At 41.4% G+C, this 19,300-nt stretch overlaps 1 protein-coding gene across 1 annotated transcript; it reads right to left on the reverse strand.

Moving 5' to 3' along the window:
* Positions 1 to 524: 524 nt before the first annotated feature.
* Positions 525 to 18,504, reverse strand: LOC131690510 (uncharacterized). The gene is made up of 5 exons (XM_058976351.1): positions 18,322 to 18,504; positions 3,438 to 5,259; positions 1,905 to 2,093; positions 1,515 to 1,813; positions 525 to 1,453 (listed from the first exon to the last, which is right to left on the reverse strand). The coding sequence occupies exons 2-5, from the start codon at positions 5,250 to 5,252 to the stop codon at positions 853 to 855; spliced, it is 2,904 nt and encodes a 967-aa protein (XP_058832334.1). The 5' UTR covers positions 5,253 to 5,259; positions 18,322 to 18,504; the 3' UTR covers positions 525 to 852.
* Positions 18,505 to 19,300: the final 796 nt, after the last annotated feature.

Genomic DNA, 19,300 nt, shown 5'->3' on the forward strand with positions numbered 1-19,300 from the left:
AAATGTCTAAAACTATTGATTTTCAATACCTCTAAACCGCAATAACAAACAATATTTATTTGTGAAATGTTGAAAGAAATACAATTATCTCATTTTCTATATTTCCAATTATCCGCCAAAGTACGGTATCCAATATTTTACCCATTTTCAATACCGGTTCATTGTCGACATGTCACATAACAAGCAAACCTGTTTTTCTATTGTCGCGACCGTTCGCAAACGAACATACATGTCACAGTTCAGTAAATGTACAGCCGCTTGACAAACTAGTTTTGTTTTGAAACATGTACAAATTTTATGACATGTCACGGGGAAAATGTATCGTGTCATAGTACACGCGCTTGTGTCACATGTCGCAAGAATCCGCAACTTGTACATGTCACGAGCAAACATGCGACCAGTAGCCAGATGACTGGTCATAACCATGACATTTTCCAGCTATGAGTTATGTCTGTTAGTCTGTGGTACTAATCTCTAGCTAATTGAATGTTGTTAAAAAGTAAAAATAATAATAAGGTCAAAGATTTATTCATCCGGAATAAATAAAATAATTTATTCGTAGCTTATTTTTCTAATACTAAATTTCTACAAAAAAATTTACATAAAGCAATTTTCATATATTTAGAAATGCTGTCACATAGCATCGTACACTTTAACTCCAGCTATCGTTCGTTTTCATTCAAATCGTACTCTTCTCACTACATTCATTTTCATTTGTGCTGAAGTGTATTCCTATCATTTTACATACAGAAACAGAATCGTGGTGAGTATCACTGGTTTAGTTCTCGCTTGCTTCCGTTATACACAATAAATATGAGTCGTCAATAAATACGAACCCCCTGGCGGGATACTCTAGAATCTTCCGCGAACCTGTTGAAGCCAGTCCAGGTAGTGAGCGACTTTGACGTACACCCCGGGTACGTTAGCCTTACCACATCCAATACCCCAGGAAACGACTCCGACCACCTGCCAGCTGCCGTTACGTTCACACACCAATGGACCACCGCCATCTCCCTTGCACGCGTCCTTGCCCTCCTCTCCACCGGCACAGACGAATCCTGGATGAAGTTTGTACTGATATCCAAGACGGGTTTGACGCAGCTGGTTTTGACACTGGTAATCGTTTACAATCGGAACATCTACCTCCTTCAGGATGTTCTGATACTTTCCGTAGTCTCCGAAGGCATCCTTACCCCATCCGGTGGTCCAACAGCGCTGACCGGAGAAATCCGTATGCCGATCGGGCAAACAGGCCGGTGAGATGTGAGGTGTATTGGTAAAATCTACCGGAGAGTCCATTTTCAGAACAGCCAGATCGTTATCTAGCGTGCCGGCATAGTATTCCGGGTGAACTTGAACCGATATGACGTCTCGTTCTATGTACGGGTAGAACTCCACATCATGATTCACGTCCCATTCTCCGAGTCGAACGCGAAGATCGAAGCCGCTGTAGCTGGATGGTGGAATAGATAATCATTAGTCGGTTGGCATTAAACGAACTATAAAGAACTTACGTCTTGACACAATGAGCGGCGGTGATGATGAACTGATTATCAATCAGTGTACCTCCGCAAACGTAAACAGACTCCTTGGGATCTTTCTTGAGGATAGCCACTTGCCAGGGGTATTCGCCGAATTCGCTGTCTCCGTCGACGTACACCGGATTCTTAATGCGACCGTTGATACCCTGGGCATTTCGTATTCCGCACTGGCCTAGGTTACCGTGGGTAGGCGGTTGACGATAAGCCGGCCGGCGACAACAAACGCTTCGCTGAGGGCACTGCTGTGGTCGTGGTCCATAGTAAGCTTGTCTCTGTTTCAGAAAAATAATTAATAAGCACATAGATCTGGTGGTGAGTACTACGCAAAGCTGAATTCGTACTCCAGGGTGAATAACTGATTACCTTATCAGCTGTGAAAGACTTTTCTTGTACCCCAACTTGCTCGCTTGGTGCCGTTGCGGCATTGCCTATTGCGACCGGTTCCTCCGGTTCCAGTTGGTCCGGAACGGTTACGTCAGTTGCACGGCGACTACGCGGGAAGCTAACGATGCTACTACCTTCGGAATGTCCCGGTGCCGGTGTTGGAATGGTCTGAGTGGGTGGAAGTCTTTCGTTACTACTCTGGTAGTTCTGATACTGTCTCGCATAGTCTACTCTATTCTGGTTCAGGGAGTCGGGTTGGTTTTGGGGGTACACCGATTGGTAATCGAAATTACCGATCGGTGGCGCCCTCTGGTTGAAGGTAATGTTTGCGTTTCTGCCAACGTCATTTGGATTGTAATCTAGATCTCCATCAGAGGCAGATGTGGCATCACGGAAGAATGGTGGGCGAGGTCCATAATAGGATGGAGGGGGACCATTTGGAATGAACGGTGGTCCTGGAGGGCGGTTGTAGATGGAACCTGGCGGACCCGGAGGTCGGTTATAAATAGGGCCTGGAGGACCAGAATAGATGGGACCAGGAGGTCTTTCATAAATCGGACCAGGAGGTCTTTCATAGATCGGACCAGGACCGGTATAAACCGGTCCGGGTGGTTTGGTGAAGATGAGATTGGGCCCCGTGGGACCAAAACTCGGAGGTGGCCCGTGAATATGTGGTGGTCCGTAGGGTGGACGGTAGATAGGAGGTGGTGGAGGATAGCCGATGTGATTGTGATAGTGCTCGTGTTGATTAAATACATGCAAAATGTTTTGCTTCTTTGCAGCTAGTAGACTTCCTACTTTATGAACAATGTTTTCCGTAGGGGTTACATGAAGGTTAACGAGAGGCTTTAAAAGTTTATCACCATACTCATCTTTAGTGACTTGTAACGAAAACAAAGGATTCACATTTACCAACCCAAGGTTCAGACCATTAGCACCGATGGAACCAAAATACGGATTCCCGGCTGGATTTGGACCGAAGGGATTCAAGGGATACGAAGGAAACGGGAGACCGAAGGACACTCCAAAGGTAGGAACAACTTTCTTTCCACCTCCTTCACCATGATGGCCACCTCCTCCCAACAAACGCTAAAACAATACAATTAAACGAGGCAATTTTAGAAGGTGAGGTCATAAGCGAATTGTACCGTTGCGTCTTCAGAATTTCATCTGTTGTCAGAGAACTTTTGAAAGTGCAGCACCTAGAACTTAGTCCGGTTGATTTTGTGAGCGAAGCCAAAGCTTATGTCAGCATGTATTGTTTTAGTGTTTAATCGAGGAGTTGGTGTCATTTAGATGGTCTTTGTGTTTAGGTGTTCTGGGTCCAAAAGGTCAAGATCACGAATGGTGTTGATACATACATTCACACATACAAAGTTATGAAGTACAAGAAAAGTCTCTTCCCAGCAAAGGTAGTTAACGCAGTTGTTGTAAGCGTGTTGTTAGCATAGGCCAAAAAGTTGTTAGGTTTTGAATTTTGTTTTCATGTTAGTACCAAGCACACAAACTTACCGGTTCAATATTAGCTTTGTCATCATCATTGTCGGCCTTCTTGGCAGCGGCCGCTTCTCGTTTGGAGATTTTCTTGGCCGATGTATCGGTTACGTTTGCAGAACGAGATTGTGCAGTAACGTTCTTCGGCACGTGGATAACGGTCATGGTTCCGTTGGCATCGGTGATTACGACCTGTTCCGTATCAGCCTGAATATCGGTCTTGAAGTTACGTGGATCTAGCGGAAGAATCAGGTCATCTCGTCGACCAACTACGTCCTGTGCGGGGCATTGCTCGTATGGGACGCACACGCATTCTTCAGCTCTGGAATTTTGACCGTATTGACTATTGACGCCGAACTGGTTCTGGTTGTTCTGCTGGTTGCTGTACTGGCCATTGTACTGCTGGCTATACTTATTGTAGTTGCTTGCAAAGTTGTTCTGGTTGGTAGCTGGCCCTTTAAGATTCAGCTCTTTCTTGTACAGATTAGGATTTGACGTATGATAGGCTCCTTGGCCAGACTGATAGCTTCCTTGACCAGACTGGTAACTTCCCTGGCCTGACTGATAGCTTCCCTGACCAGACTGATAGCTTCCTTGACCAGATTGGTAGCTTCCTTGGTTTACATCGTAACCTCCACTCAAACTGTTACTACCGGAGCTTCCAGAACCACTTGTTCCATAGATGATATTTTCGGAGCTTCCAAACGTTGCAGGTCCCTGATTGTAGACGTTAGAGCTAACCGGTTTTGATTGGGAAGCATAATTTCCGTACTGGCCCAAACCAGTATTGATGGATCCCTTGAGATCTTGATAGTCAAAGTCTTTACTGCTTGAGGGATTGAAACCTCCGTTGGGAACACCGGACGATCCGTAAACGCTAGACGAGTACAGGTTGTTAGTGTTTAGCGAGCTGCCTCCGACCGATGATCCCGCGAGAACACCGGTGGTTAAGGGAATCGGGTTGTTTACGACGATGGTCTTTTCAGCACCTCCGCCTTCGATGTGGTGGTAATGGTGATGAATATGCTGTTCGGCGGGCGGCTTTCCAACAGAAGGACCTGGACCATCACTGATAATGACACCTGGTCGATTGGGGCTCTCGAACTCATACGGGATATCTGCGCCCTCATAGATTGGACCTAAAGGTTTGGAGGGATAGGGTGAAAAGGGACCAGGTTGGCTAGAATAGGATCCACCGTAGTGGGAGCTACCTGAGAAAGAATTCGGTCCATTGTAGGAAGCTTGCTGGGACGCAAAGCCAACTTTCTGTTGGGGACGGTTAGGAACTGGCATTGGTTGGGGAGGTCCGTACGGTCCTTGGTGGGGTCTCTGTTGAGGTGGAGGTTTGGGAACATACTGAGGACCTGGTGGAGGTGGTCCAGGAGGACCGCGGACAGGGATAGTAGCTATCGGACGTCCAACTGGCTTCAGCGCAACGGGCTGAGCGTAAATAAGATTCTGTGGATTTAGGTATGGTCGTCTTCCATCAACGAGCTCCCCATCGCATTGCATTAGACCCAAGGCACAGAGCTTCTCCTTGATGATGTTTCTTGCTTCGACATCATCCGAGTTCTGCAGAGCTTGCTGTACTGATGGATCACTATAAACTTCGTCGAATCCTTCTAAGCTGCGCCCCTGACGGCCACTATCTAAGATGAAATTCAGGATGTCATCGTCGGCCACTTCAGTTACGTTTTGGGATGCATCCTGGCGCTTCTCGCGGACAAGATCCTCCAAAAAAGATTCTCCGTCGTTGAGCCAGTTCCATTCGTCGGCATTGGCGGATGCTAGGGTCAACAGCACTACCAGTGCTGCCGTAGTTATCCAATTCATATTGTGTCTGAAAAAAGTGAAGCAAAGCATAAATCAGTCCGCGGCTCAATCTGGAAAGGGTCAAAACCTTTAGAGTCTGACACAATCTGAAATACGTTAATTACACGGTCAAAATTGGCCTACTTTCAAATTATCGCTCATATGTTTGTGTCCCAATTTTCGAACCTCGATTACCTAACAGCAGCCCCAGTGAGCCCGTTTCGGCATTATGGTAATCGTGCACATAACCTGTACTCTGCCAAACAACGTTGTTAGTGTGGTCAGTGTCTTTCCTCTCCCCCTCGCCCGGTCGTTTCCGCTGAGCGTATCTTCGTGGAACCAAAACAAAGGCGAAACAAAAACATCAAGAAATGAGATAATAGCCCCTTCTCGACCAGCAGAGCGTAATAACATTATTTTTACATGGCCGGACCATCGGCGGTGCCCCGAGATGACTCGAAGACAGCGCAGCTTCCATCGCCTGTTGCTCCGGATAGTGCATGCGAAACAAGTTTTGTACCTCAAACCCACAGACCCATACCGGCAGCTTCGAGTGGCGTCGAATCAGGAAGAGGTTCAATAGTGACAACTTTTGCAAAAAGAAACAGACCATACACTAATGTCTGCTGAGACCCCAGGTTGGTGATCAGTCACTTTTACTTTCGCTGCAAGTTGCATCCGACCTTTGCCGCAGAGCGGAAACATTTCGTCCCGCGTGTGACAGGCTGAAACAATGGCGATTGTTCAGTCGATTTAAATGGAGATGCAGTTCTCCGAGCGTGACGAATGTGGATTAGCGCAGCCCCTTTGAGGTGTAGGATAATTTCTATGAAAGCATCAACCGCACTTTACCACTGATATGGAGGTAGGGGGGCTGTCAGTAAACCGCGTGCTGGTCATCGTTTTTTTGGTCGGCGTCAGGCACTTGCGCCTGGGAATCAAAAGTCACACCTACGAAATGAGGTCGTCTTGCATCACTGACCAATGGAGACAACGAGTGATGATCGCAGGTGCGATCACCTCGCACTTTCGGGCCTAATGTGTACACAAAAGTTATGCGAATACTGATGACCGGGCAAAAAAGGAGCTTCACTGACCTCCAAACGAAAACGTGTGGGTGAATGCGTCATCCGAGCGTTTGTTGTTGTTGTGCAGAGTTTTTAAACGGTTAGTTGACTTCGAAGGCTTGCTGCTTGGTGACATGCACCGATCATTGCCAGCGGTTGGACGAGATGGAAAGTGATTTTGTTTGGAAGAGGGGTTTTGCACACGCGTGGGTGTCGGTGTACCTGTCTAGACTTATGTCACGATTCACCGTATTGGATAATTTCGATTGTTATGAAATTGATTTGGTGTTGGACAGATTATTAAGGTTTTGCTCTGGAAGAAAATAACTACTTCGTAAAAGCAAATCGTTTGGAGTTTTGTATGAACCTTTTCATGTCCATGTTGTTTATAAATAAAAACATTTTTAAACAGCTATAACTTTTGGCATTAACAAGATTCGTTTACAAAAAGTAGTAAGACTAATAACTGGGGCTAATGTCTTACACTTGACCATTAGTTTTATCATTAGAACTGAAGTTATTCCAATTAGACTGATTGGATTCCGTTGAAGCAGTGCTGCCAGGAACAGTTTCAGATAATGGTGAAAATAAAGTTACAAAATCACTTCAATGTCTTGCAATATTACTGAAAACGGAAAAATACTATCAATTGCAACTGTTTTCGACTATCGCTTCCATCCAATGAGGATATTGTAAATATTCTAGAAGGGTTGTATTGAGTATCGGAAGGTAAAAAGGTATTTCTCCTTAGTGGAGAACAGTTTCGATAAAAAAATATTTTTTATCCATTAAGGAGAAAATTGTTTAAAACCATCTTTGCGCGTGAAGAGCACATAACCTATAACTAAATTAGTAATAGAATTTGCGTTTCGACTTCGTCTCATCAGAATCCGACACTAACTTAGTGGCAGGACTTAGGGGTTAATTTTGCTTTTGATATTTTGAACGGGACAAAGCAACTCTTTGGCATTTATCTATGTCACGAAGCAAGAGATTTTATTCCGGAAGAATTTGCAGTAGAATTGTAGCATACGTAATATAAATGTAGTTTCTGGATTCCATGTAGGTTATGTAGGGAATAGTTTAACATTTACACGATCTGGTACGGTAGAGGCGTTAGATGTAACTCTCGGCTCCAACGCTATTACGTATAACTTGGCAATCCGGCTGCGGTCCACTAGGAGGTTAATAACAGTCTATTATCTTTCTCCGGACAAAACCAGCCTAGAGGCCGTGTGGCATCCGGTGGGTTGAAGTATTTCAACCAAGAACCGATCAACTGGGTTCCTGTTCCCATGTTGTAAGAGGCGAATGAAAACAAGAGTCAGGTGTTTCTCCGTGCCGAGCACTGAATGGCTGGCAGGACTAAAATATGCCAGTCGCGTACGGAGTGTAGTGGGTCTTACCCTTGCTGTGTTAAGCGAATCTCTGACACAGTGGACGTTTGTTTCTTCGCAAATCGTGGGATTCAAATGTCCCTACATATTTCGGTGTTCTTTATAGACGATTATATAGCACAAATTAATCTTCAGCCTAAACGTACAGCAACTATGAATCTATCCCACTTTGTGCAGGAAGGAAAACCTACAGCTTTGGTTCAAGAACCGTAATTCCGTAAATGAAACTTCTATGTTGGAAAGCTACTTAACCCCGTCTTCGTAGCTTTCAACAAAATGGCATGATAAATTCACGTGAAATGCCTCGTTCATGTATACTTGCGAATAGTGCTATTGACGCATGTCAATATATTACATCACAACTCGCGATATTTGTGCTGTCACGGTAAATATGACTGTTGACAACATAAACAAGAAATGCGTCTATTGTTCGGCATATTTGCCGTATAATGAACCATCACCTTCTGATGCGTTGCGTTGCGTTGCGTTGCGTTGTGACGATGATTTTGGCGGATTGCACACTGACTTCATCATGTTTGACTGCTGATTATCTAATAAGAGTTGCTTAGGAAGTGGTAAGTAGGAATTCATACCAATCCGACCCATATTAAAACCTCAACAGCATGATAGCCATCATTGCCGGCCGCCCCCATCTCCATCGTTCACGGGGAAGGATAAAGGATAAGGTAGACAGGAAGTGTTGATGCTCCACCTACTTAACGGAAGGACGACGATTCATCAGACTCTTCCATAGGTGTCGCGGAGTTGGTGGTTTGGAAGGGTATCAGGTCTAGGATTCGCTCCAAGCAAACGATGCGACCTGTAAAGCATATTTTATTAGGTAGTTGTTTAGTTAGTCTTCGAGTGCACGATCACTCGAAAAAGAGATGATCTTGTTTAGTTTTTGGTTATTTTTAAACTCTGGGCAGCCGGCTACCGAGAGTATACTATGTTCCCTAAACAAAAGCAATTTGAACTCCACACGGCCGACCGTGGGAGTATTGCCTAGAAAAGCTAATCTTATCCGCGTAATGGGCCGGATCACTATTTATTGCAACAGTATTTGGACAGAATTCGCTACTTCTTCTCTACGATATATTTATTGGCTTGAAAACTACCGAGTGATAACACATTATACAGGCAAAAATAGCGAGAGATGTTATAAATCAAGGAAAGTATTTCTTATTTTCCATATCGGATTGTTTGTGGAATACAAGTATACGAGCGATAATACCGAACACTGAAGGGAAATATAAAGGATTGTTAATCTGATGCACGGGCTTGTTAGCAATAACGGAGCTTTAAATTAGGTTCATAAAAACAGACGCGGCGAATTTTCAATACGTATTGAGCCGTGTTCATAGATACTAGTCAGATTAGTCGTATTGGGGCTAATTTCCGATCAACTATTCATTTTTACGGCAATGTTTTCTCGACTAGATCTGTTCGCACCCTCTCATTCTGTTCGCACCCTCTCATTCTGCGGTCTAAGGACCAAATGTCATCAATAGACTTAGAATCGCGTGGAGGCATGAGATAGGAAACTTGTAAGAATTTTGCTATCCCACCGTTTGACTACCAGAATGGATGGGAGAACAGTAATACTAGCAAATACCGACTACCATAAGAGCGGTGCAAATTTGAACGAGTGACGTAGAGTACTGCACTGAAAAAAGGACCAGGAGTGCGATTTTACGAAGTTTTAGCTTCCGATGGCCCTACATTTTCTGACAAAGTGAAGTTCTTGAATGTTGAGATTTTTATTACTGTTTAGAAAAGCAAAAGTATCATAAAGCTAGTGTCAGGCCTTCATGAGACCTCAAGAAGTCACTTTTGGAGGTATTCGTAAATGTAGATTTGTCGGTAGACGGTTCCAAATATAATAGAAAAATACCTAATTTAACACAACTACAGATCACTTGCAACATAAAAAGCTTTTTGTGAAATTCGACAGCTCCATCTTAGGCCAATTCAATAAATTTCCTGCATGAAAGTTTCCATTTTTTAAAAACGGTTTTTAAGCCAAAGCTTTGGAAGTTAAACCTTGGCGTGGAAGTGCCGGTATATTAATATATTCTGATACTTAGTGTAGAATTAGATTTCGTCATTTACGGCTAATATACAACCGCCAGAAGAAACTTAAAACGTTGGTACACAATCAAGAAAGGCGAATCAGAAAAGGTATATGTCAGTGATTCACTAAATACAGACTGGAAAGAGGGTAATATGGAAAACCTTAAGGTCCGCCCAGATTAAGTCTTCGGTACGGAACAAAACCTCGGCCTAGGAACTCCTAGCATGTTGTTAGTCGCCTCTTACGACATGGTATAATGAACCATCACCTTCTGATGATTTAAAAAGGGTTGTATCATACTGTGGTAGAAATGGGTTTCCTCTCATAATCGGCAGTGATGCAAATGCCCACCACATAATTTGGGGCAGCTCAGATAACGTATGCGGAATAAAATTTGGACAAAATTCAAAAGGCAATTTTTTTTGTAGAAAACCATTTATTAAATGTTCTCTCTGTATGAAAACATTTGTCAGCTTATTAACTTAATGTAGAAAAAAAATTGAGCCCATTCGAGAAGCTTTATGATAGTTTACAGGAACTTTTTGCAAAGGAGTCAAAAAAATTGATGTTGGCATATTCTTAATTTCTTTCTTAATTTTGATTATCACGTTAGTTTGTTTTAGGTCGAAAATTATTGGCATATACTCTCTGCTTCAAATTATTCCAGAAATCCTCATTTGGGCGAAATTTTGGTACATTTGGAGGTTTATCAGCCTTTGGTACAAAAAGTATGTCGTAATCCTCCAATGCGTCAAAACTTTTTTTTTGGCATAATAGCTAGGTGCCAGATTGGGCGTTCGCTGCCATTTCGTTCACATGGTATCTCCTAGCGGGTCGAAATTAACACTGGATGTTTAAAATAATTGTGCCTAGAGTATGACGTTTAGTATGATGCCTTGCAACCGGTTGAATTTTTGTTTTAATGCTGGAAGCGTTGTCCAAATTTCATTCCGCATACGTTATCAATTTTAGAGGCACCGAATTAACGGAATACTTAAGTAGTACAAATCTGCACATTTTAAATGCAAGAAACCACCCAACATTTGCACGAGCTGGCAGAGAAGAGGTGTTAGATGTAACTCTCTGCTCTAACGGTATTACGCATGAGTTGGCAAACTGGCTCGTACCAAACGAGCTAGAACCTGTCGTTATCTGATCATTAGTACATCCTTTTTGATCATTAAAACGTCTCGCTAGATATCGTCACATATCGTAATCCTAAATCTACGAACTCGGACGTCTACGAAGAGGGCTTGGCGACTAGGTTTCATGGGTATCTTCCGACGATTGAATCTCCAAGTGACTTGGATGAGGTCGTGGATAAAACAAGCTCACTCATAGTAGTAGCATACCAAGAGGCTTGTCCTCTTCGAGTTAAGCGTGCTTCTACATGAATACCTTGGTGGAATTCCGAATTTGTTCGACTCAAAAAGTTATGTAGAATAGCTTGGAATCGCAGACGCAGGGACGGGTCGGAGGCATTTCAGTTAGATCGTAAAGCATACAGAAATGCCCTTCGATCATCCGAGCGAAGTGTTTGTAAAAGCCTCTGCACAAATGTCTCAAGACTCAACGAGACTAGTAGATTAAATAAGTTACTTTAGAAATCGAAAGACTTCTATGTCAGTCCAATAAGAACTGCTGACGGTGAACACGAAGATGTAGTACTCAACTGTCTTTTTGACACACACACACTTTCCAGGCTGTACGGAGCCATCACTGACGACTGCCTGAGTTCTTTTCAGGTAGTTCTGATTCTTGGGCATTTACTCGTAGAATTATGACAACCGAATCGATGAAATGGGCGATTGAAATTGAAATGCTTTTGACAACGTGTCTTCCGAATCCATTTTGGGTGCAGCACGAGGTCATGGAGTACCTTCATATATCACGAACTGGATACACGCAATGCTTAGCAACCGACATCTGTGCTCATCGTTAAGACAAGTAGAGATAAGGAAACTGAGTGTCTACGGATGTCCTCAAGGTGGTGTGCTGTCACCACTTCTATGGAACATTGTCGCCGATGGCTTGTTGAGGAAACTTAATAAGCTTGGGTTTGCGACGTATGGGTTCGCCGATGATTATCATATAATGATCATCGTTATTTGCATTAACACACTTTTTGATTTGATACAACAAGCCTTATGCGTTGTTGAGCAATGGTGTCTTCATGCTGGGCTATCAGTTGTTCCAATCACGGGAGGAGAATATTTTTGTTAGTAGAGTATAGAAGTTGGATATACTTCTTCTTTACCGACGTCAGAGAAGTGATTTCACTACCTGGACTAGATATCGATCGACCAATTTCGTGGACCGGGGATCAACCGGCTTTACTTCCCTTCCGAAGGAAGATGAGACCACAGATTTTTTCACCTCAGAAAAATCTCAACGACCTCGTCTGGAATTGAACCCAGGCCAACTGGAATGAGTGGCGGTCACGCTTACCACTTAACCACCGGCACCGTAGACGCGCTTTCGGCAAATCTTGGGGACTCGAACCCAAGTACATTCAGTGGATCTACACAACAATTGTTAGACCAATACTGGCATACGGGTATTTTGTTTGGTGGCAGAAGGGAGAAGTCATGACAATCCAATCAAAGTTAAACCATCTTCAGAGGATGGTCTTGGTGGCGATGACTGGTGCGCTCTTGACAAAACATACTGCTTTTCTAGAGACACTCTTGAACATAAAGCCACTACATGTGTTTCTGAAACAAGTAGCATTTTTTGTGCATAATGTCTCTGGGCTCTGGAACAGTAACTCAATAGATTGTGCAACTAGACGCACAAGACTGTGGCCCCAAATGATTACTTGGGATGAGTATGCACTTGCTTCCGGTAACCTTACACTCACATGCAGTTTTCCTTTTAGAACTTTCAATGTGAGAATTCCCCTTCGCGAGTGGCTGTTCGGCTGGATGGAGCGACAACTTGAAGAATACTTAGTTTGTTATACCGACGGTTCTTTGTTGGAGGATCGAGTCGGTACTGGTGTCTACTGTCATGAAATGAGATTAAACCAATCTTATTCGCTTAGTAGATACTGTACCGTATTCCAAGCAAAAATCTGCGATTCTGTGTGGCGTACAATCAGAACTTCCACAGGGAATTTGCGGTAAAAGAATTTATTTTTAGCATTTCAAATTCTATTGTACCTTCTATGGGTACCCGGTCATTCCGGTATTACAGGTAATGAATGGGCAGACGAATTGGCTGGAGTTGGCGCTGCGACTGACTTCGTTGGTCCAAAACCACTTCTACCACTGCCGATTAGTTGGATAAAACGCAAGATTCGCTTTTGGGCAGCATCCGAACATGCCAACCATTGGCGTAGCTTGCAAACTTGCGTTCAAATAAAGACTTTCCTGCCGGATGTGAGTCTGAAAATATCAAAGAATTTGTTGCATTTTTCCAAGCACAACTGCAGTATTCTAGGCAGGGCACTGACCGGACATTGCAAACTCAATTACCACATGGCTACTATTCAACGCGCTGAGTATTATTCATATGATCTTTGTGAATTCGATTACGGAACATCATATCATTTGATATGCAACTGACCTGTAGTAATGCAATTACGTATCCACATTTTTGGTTCTCCATGCATAGATGAACCTATGTACAGGGAGCTGAAACTGAAGGATATGCTATTGTTCCCAACCCAGTGTGGTAAAGAGTTATAGTTTTAGCCGTATTTGAGTGACAATATCTCTTCGGGGGTGTTGTCGTTATGTTATCTCAATATCCCCTCGGGTGTGTTGATATATCCGCTTACTGCTTAAATAAAAATTCTAAATCCCTCCGGGAGCTGGAAGTTTAATTCCTGCTATTGTATCACCTGCAGATCGTTCAGTATTCCTCTGGGGGTGCAGAATGCTCTTTTTTAATTATTCTGTGTCGTTATTTTCCTTACCCCTAACCCAATCCTTCCCATCAGGAAATGATGAAAAGACGATTATTGGCAAGGCACAAATCTCCGATCAACATGAAGAACGTGCTTTATGTAAGGCATGTGCCCTCATGCATAAAGAAATTGGTCTTGTCCAAAATTTTTGCCACTTGGGAATTTTGCATAATTCCAGGCGTTTGGTACTTATACCAAAAGACAGTTTCGGTTCATATTCCTCGTCGGCAAACAGAACCTCTGTGCTTACTATCGAGACATCACTCGGTATAAGCCACTGGTTTAGTGTTCACGCTAGACGTGTGACTTTTTGGAATTTAGTGTCTAACTAGTGCTAATTTGGGTACTAGTTCAGATACATAGTCTAACTGGACACCCAGATGGTGCTAGTTACTGACGAGGAGAATCCGAAACACTAAAACAAAAAAAACATACTTTATGAAGAACGTGCCATTTGAGCCAGACGCTACTGATTCCTAATTCCTGATAAACAAAATACAATATAAATTGGAGCACGTGCCGTGGTGCATTTATCTGAACATGTCTAATGCTATACATAATTAACAGAGTAAGAGAGCGCGGTTCTCTCGCACCAAACCACCCCATCGCCAGCGCACGCTTGAAATGCATTTATTCAGCTCCGAAAGAAAGAACGTTCTGCTTTTTCTGTGGTAACTGCTTATTGTATCTTCTGTGTACGCATGAAACTGGCACGCCCAGTGCATAATTGGAATGAAATACTACACGCAGAACTTTATTTAGTCTTTGACAGCATACTTTTCTATCTGTCTGTCGTTTCTTCTGCAGTAAATTTTATGCATATTCGGTCTATCCACTTAATGAATGCTTCCTAGAGGTATATGCTAGAAAATGCATAAAAATCACAGTAGAATAAATGAGACGTGAATAGAAAGTATACTAACGCTGCATATTTTTGTTTCTCAGTGTATCAGTGCCTGGCGGCAGTTATGGGATGTATTGTCACCGAAGAATGCTAGCTGACATGTAATGCAGTAGCTGTTATGCCTACGACGTCGGAGCACAAATTGACGATTTTTTCCTATGTTCAATTTTTATACATGTGACGCTGTTCATTGGATGACAAATGGGCACTGCTAGCAACACTCGCTGCTTGGTCGAATTGTACGGACCAATCATTGCGCAGATAATTACTGCTTTCACAAAACCCATTATTTTCGTTATTTTTAGTGATTGTTCATTTTACTGAATTAGTTACAAAATTTTAGTGCACATTTTTTACCAGATAGTGTAAAAATCATTTTTTGTTCTGTACAATGGCAAATATTAGCGTTAGAAAAATTGGGTAAAATTCCGGCTAAAAATTTTAAAACAGAGCCCATATATTGAAAGTTAGAAGTATTCTATTTCAAAACTATGTAGCCAACTTAACCCATTATATCCTAGCGTATGAAATTTCATACGCAGAACTATCCATCGGTTTACGCGTATTTACTACAGAATTTTGGCATCTAACTGCTTTTTTATTGCACTAATGGGATCATTGCACCTCATGTTTCATTGTGAAACAAGACAACTGCCATTTTTTATAATTTTGTTTACATTTTTGAACCATGCATAGTTGGGGCAAATGGCGGCTGAAAAGTAAGCAATACATTTAATTGAATTTTATTGTTGGAATTCGTGCTAATAATTCCATTATGTGACAAAACGTTCCTACAGGTGTAAAAGAAGTGTTGTCTATCAGAAAATCCGAAGAAATATGTCAAACAACTTAAAATTTGTTGTTTTTATTTAAGCGTACGAATTTTTTTGCACGAGATATTTTCATTCTCAAAACCATTTTAAGCGGTGATTTTATTTTTCCCATAATCCTTGATACATTTTTTGGTGGAATTGAAGATATCACTGCATTTGGCTCACTTTTTGAAACCCCTGGGTTATAATGGGTTAAGTTTATATTAAACAAACATAAGATGCAAGTGGTTAAATCAAAGGATGACACAGTACTTCAGACTACATGTGGTTTTCAATTAGAATTTCATTTATTGTACTTTCTAAATTTAACTTAGAAAATATAAATCGTATAAATGAAGAAAATAATTGGTTTTGTTTTGACGTTTAGGACCTTTTCAATACGTATTTAAGTGTAATGGGAAAAAACATAGAAAGAAATGAATCTTGCGGCGTTTTTGCAAGACGCATATGAACATCTGCAGAAGTTTCGAAATAGTTCACGCATATGTATTTTTGAATTAAAAAGTCTCAAGTGCAAACTTTCAAAACATGATCGAGCAAATTTTACAATTTTTATATAATGCTTGTTATTTTGATGAATACAAAACATAATGAAATCTGGTATCTGGTGTCGACGCAACAATCACATGCTGTGCTACTGTAAATAATTCAGTTTGCCTAAATTTGTCACTAAGAACAATTCAAATGAAATCAGTACTCTTGAATTGTGAATCAACTAGCGCCAACTCTGGAGCTGACAAGGATATTGAATTAGCCTAAAAGTGATTTAAAAGTACATGGAAACTCTTACAACTATCGGCAACTTTCAAACTAACCGTTGGAGTGGTACTGTTGAACATCAACAATTAGAACCTTAAATATGAAACATTGGGCAGAACTCGAGTGCATACGCTTTAAGTCGATGGATATGTCTTGGTCGACGATGAAACCGAAAGTTGATTTCAATTAGATCTTGGGACTTGAATTCTACATTGTTCCTGCTCGCGGTTCGGGTAGATTTCGGTTTGATTTCGCTGATAATTCCGCGAAAAAAAATCTAATTTGGCAAGGGATCCGTTCTTGTGGAAAGAAAATCAGCGATTTAGTGATTGATTAGACTATGAATTCGGAAGTATACAAAAGGGGGTTGCACGACAAATGGTTTTACCCTTAATTTAGTCTAATAATGATCTGGTTTACATTTTTAGCTATCAATTATTATAACAAAGACGTACTACAATGGTACATTGATAATGGAGTTTACAAGAGAAATATCAATCTTACCACAACGACAAATGTTAACACCTTTACTATTGCTTAGTTCGCACAGCTATCACCTCCAAATAGCTATTTTTCTGTCGTCATTTCAAATGAACCGTTCTCAAGGTTAACTTCAACCATTGAAAAGAAAATAACTATCGATCTGTCGAAAACATACGGATGTACTGTATAATTTGTTTATTGCCTTGAATGTTATGTATTTCAAATTTCCTATGCTACCTTGGTCTTTAATATAGTTCTAATAGTCATGAAAACCCCAAAAAGACACTTTTCAGCCTTTTTTTAGTTTTGACGAAAATATATTGTTATATATTATTAGTTTGAGGGTCAGACTTCCTTGAAGGTGTCATTTTAAACTAAATAAAATGGCTTTATTTTCAAAGACTCTTTTTAACTTCATACAATCTATCATCAATGGCCTTTTAAACTATTATGCTGATTATCACAATTTAAGATGACATGACAAAAAATACATTGTCTTTCGCAATATTATATTGTAATGAATCATTTTTAATTTATTGAAATTTAAAAAAAAAATCATTTTCAAGTGACCTATGTGAAGGATTCCGGTTGGAATTCTAATTGAAAAATAACTTGAAATATGTTTCATATCCCCATATTTTCAAAATGATAAATAAAATTTTATGTTTTCCAATCAATCTTAATGTTCAATGCATCATTTTCCAATGTTTTAGTATGCAAATGTGGGTTCTTGCAGTAATGCTGACTTGCGCCATACCAAAAACGTATGGTAATCTACAGCATCTCTTTCAACAAACATTTATAATATAGCAACACATCTCTATGTACTCTACCAAAGACTTCAATGCATTCAAGCAACGAACCGCACTGCTTTGACCGCCTTGAATGTTGTTCAAGTGCTGGAAGATCAAATATTGTCCATCAATACAATGACCGCTGAAAAATCTTCACGAGATGTGAGGGTGATGTTGGTATAAAAGGTTATACCAATCATACGGTCAAACCACGTTTCAGCGGCCATTTCTCAATGTATATCTGATGTTGTTGGAGTTCCTCGTTGATTTTCACAACACTTATTAGCGAAAAGCATCAAAGACCCACCTCGACCCAAAGGTCGAAGGAAGAGATTGTGCATTTTGTACATGAAAAGACTAACAAAGAGACCTTTTTGCCATGGGTGTTCAAACAAGCCTCGGTAACAATTAAAACAACTCCAAAAAATGCAAATTGTGGGAATTGTTTTTCAACTGCCTTGCACTAGTAATAATCGGTTACAACACTGTACCATTCCTCTGCCGTTGACGGCTCAGGTCCTTCCATAAATGTACCCAACAACCCCAATAGCTCAACCGTAAGACGTGGGCGGCCAGTCGTAGTAACTGTCCCGCCAAAGTTATGCAACCGATGTGATCATCGTTGTCCTAGATCGGGGCACTGCAAAAAAAAAAACTCGTAATCCTTGTCACTTGCGTAATATTGAGGCTGTTGCTTCTCAGTGGCGATGTTCTCTTGCAAAACACAAAATATTTACACGACGATGATTCAAAATAGGTAATCTGTTAAGTGTAGTGAGTTCCGAAATCATACCACGTTAATCACTTCCTACAAAACACGCTAGCAGTTTTCCCCATTGCACTACCAAACGTAAACGAATGGAACTAACCTTTGTGAACGGAGCACTTTAGTATCGTTGTTTTAGCAACTACGGTTATGTAAAAGCTATCTCCTCACTAGATCTCTTTCACTTCGTTTTCTGTTTTCAACAGTCCGTACACTGAATATTTGTACTACTTAATCTTGCTTCTATTCGTTGCACATCTCACTCGGTACTGAAGTTCAATTTCACCCAGCCGACTATTTTATAGAATCCCACCGCCTGCATCGAAACTCCGGCGACTCTGTGTGTGCGGGGTAGACAAATTTTCGTACCCCTTTCGCGATCGAGTAGATATCTGACTGAAGTAGCGACAAAGCATGAGAAGGAGAGAAAAAAAAAGCAGTGCCATGCATTGGCGTGTTTGTGCCGCGAAGCCGCCCGCTCTGATGCATGCCGGCATTTGGTTAGAAACGAAGAATTACGCTGGCTGGGTTGGTTGTGGGGTGGAGTGGGTTTGTTTGTTTTCCCTCTCTTTCGGTTAGGCATCGTGCTGTTTCTGTTCGAAGACGGCAAAGATTTGTTTCTTCGTGTAGAAGTATTTATGCTTACAAACTGTAGCACAGATTGGGAACAGCTATTTACATTGATTAAAAATTAAATATATTTTTTTCAAACGTATTGTTCTGTTTTGCTATATTGTAATCGTTTGCCTAAAATAAGTGAAATATTTTTCGAATATGAAATACTGTGCGTTTTTGTATTTCAAACGAGGTACAACTTAGCTGAATAGTTTTCAATAGAACATGTTGCGATGTATTCTTCTCAGCATCTTCCGGGCAAGAAATGCCAACTGAATACAAAGGAGGCACATAGAAATCTGTCCTTGATTGGTGTTTAACGTGGTTTGTGTAATTTCTGTTCCGTGTGTTTCGAATGGTATTGTCAGGTATGAAGGAATATATCTTTCGACTTCCATTTTCACAAAAAACGCCGTTGGGAATACCAGAGAAGAAGTCTCTCCGATTATCAGCTGAAACGTTTTATA

This window comes from Topomyia yanbarensis, chromosome 3 (assembly GCF_030247195.1).
Source record: "Topomyia yanbarensis strain Yona2022 chromosome 3, ASM3024719v1, whole genome shotgun sequence".
NCBI lineage: Eukaryota > Metazoa > Arthropoda > Insecta > Diptera > Culicidae > Topomyia > Topomyia yanbarensis.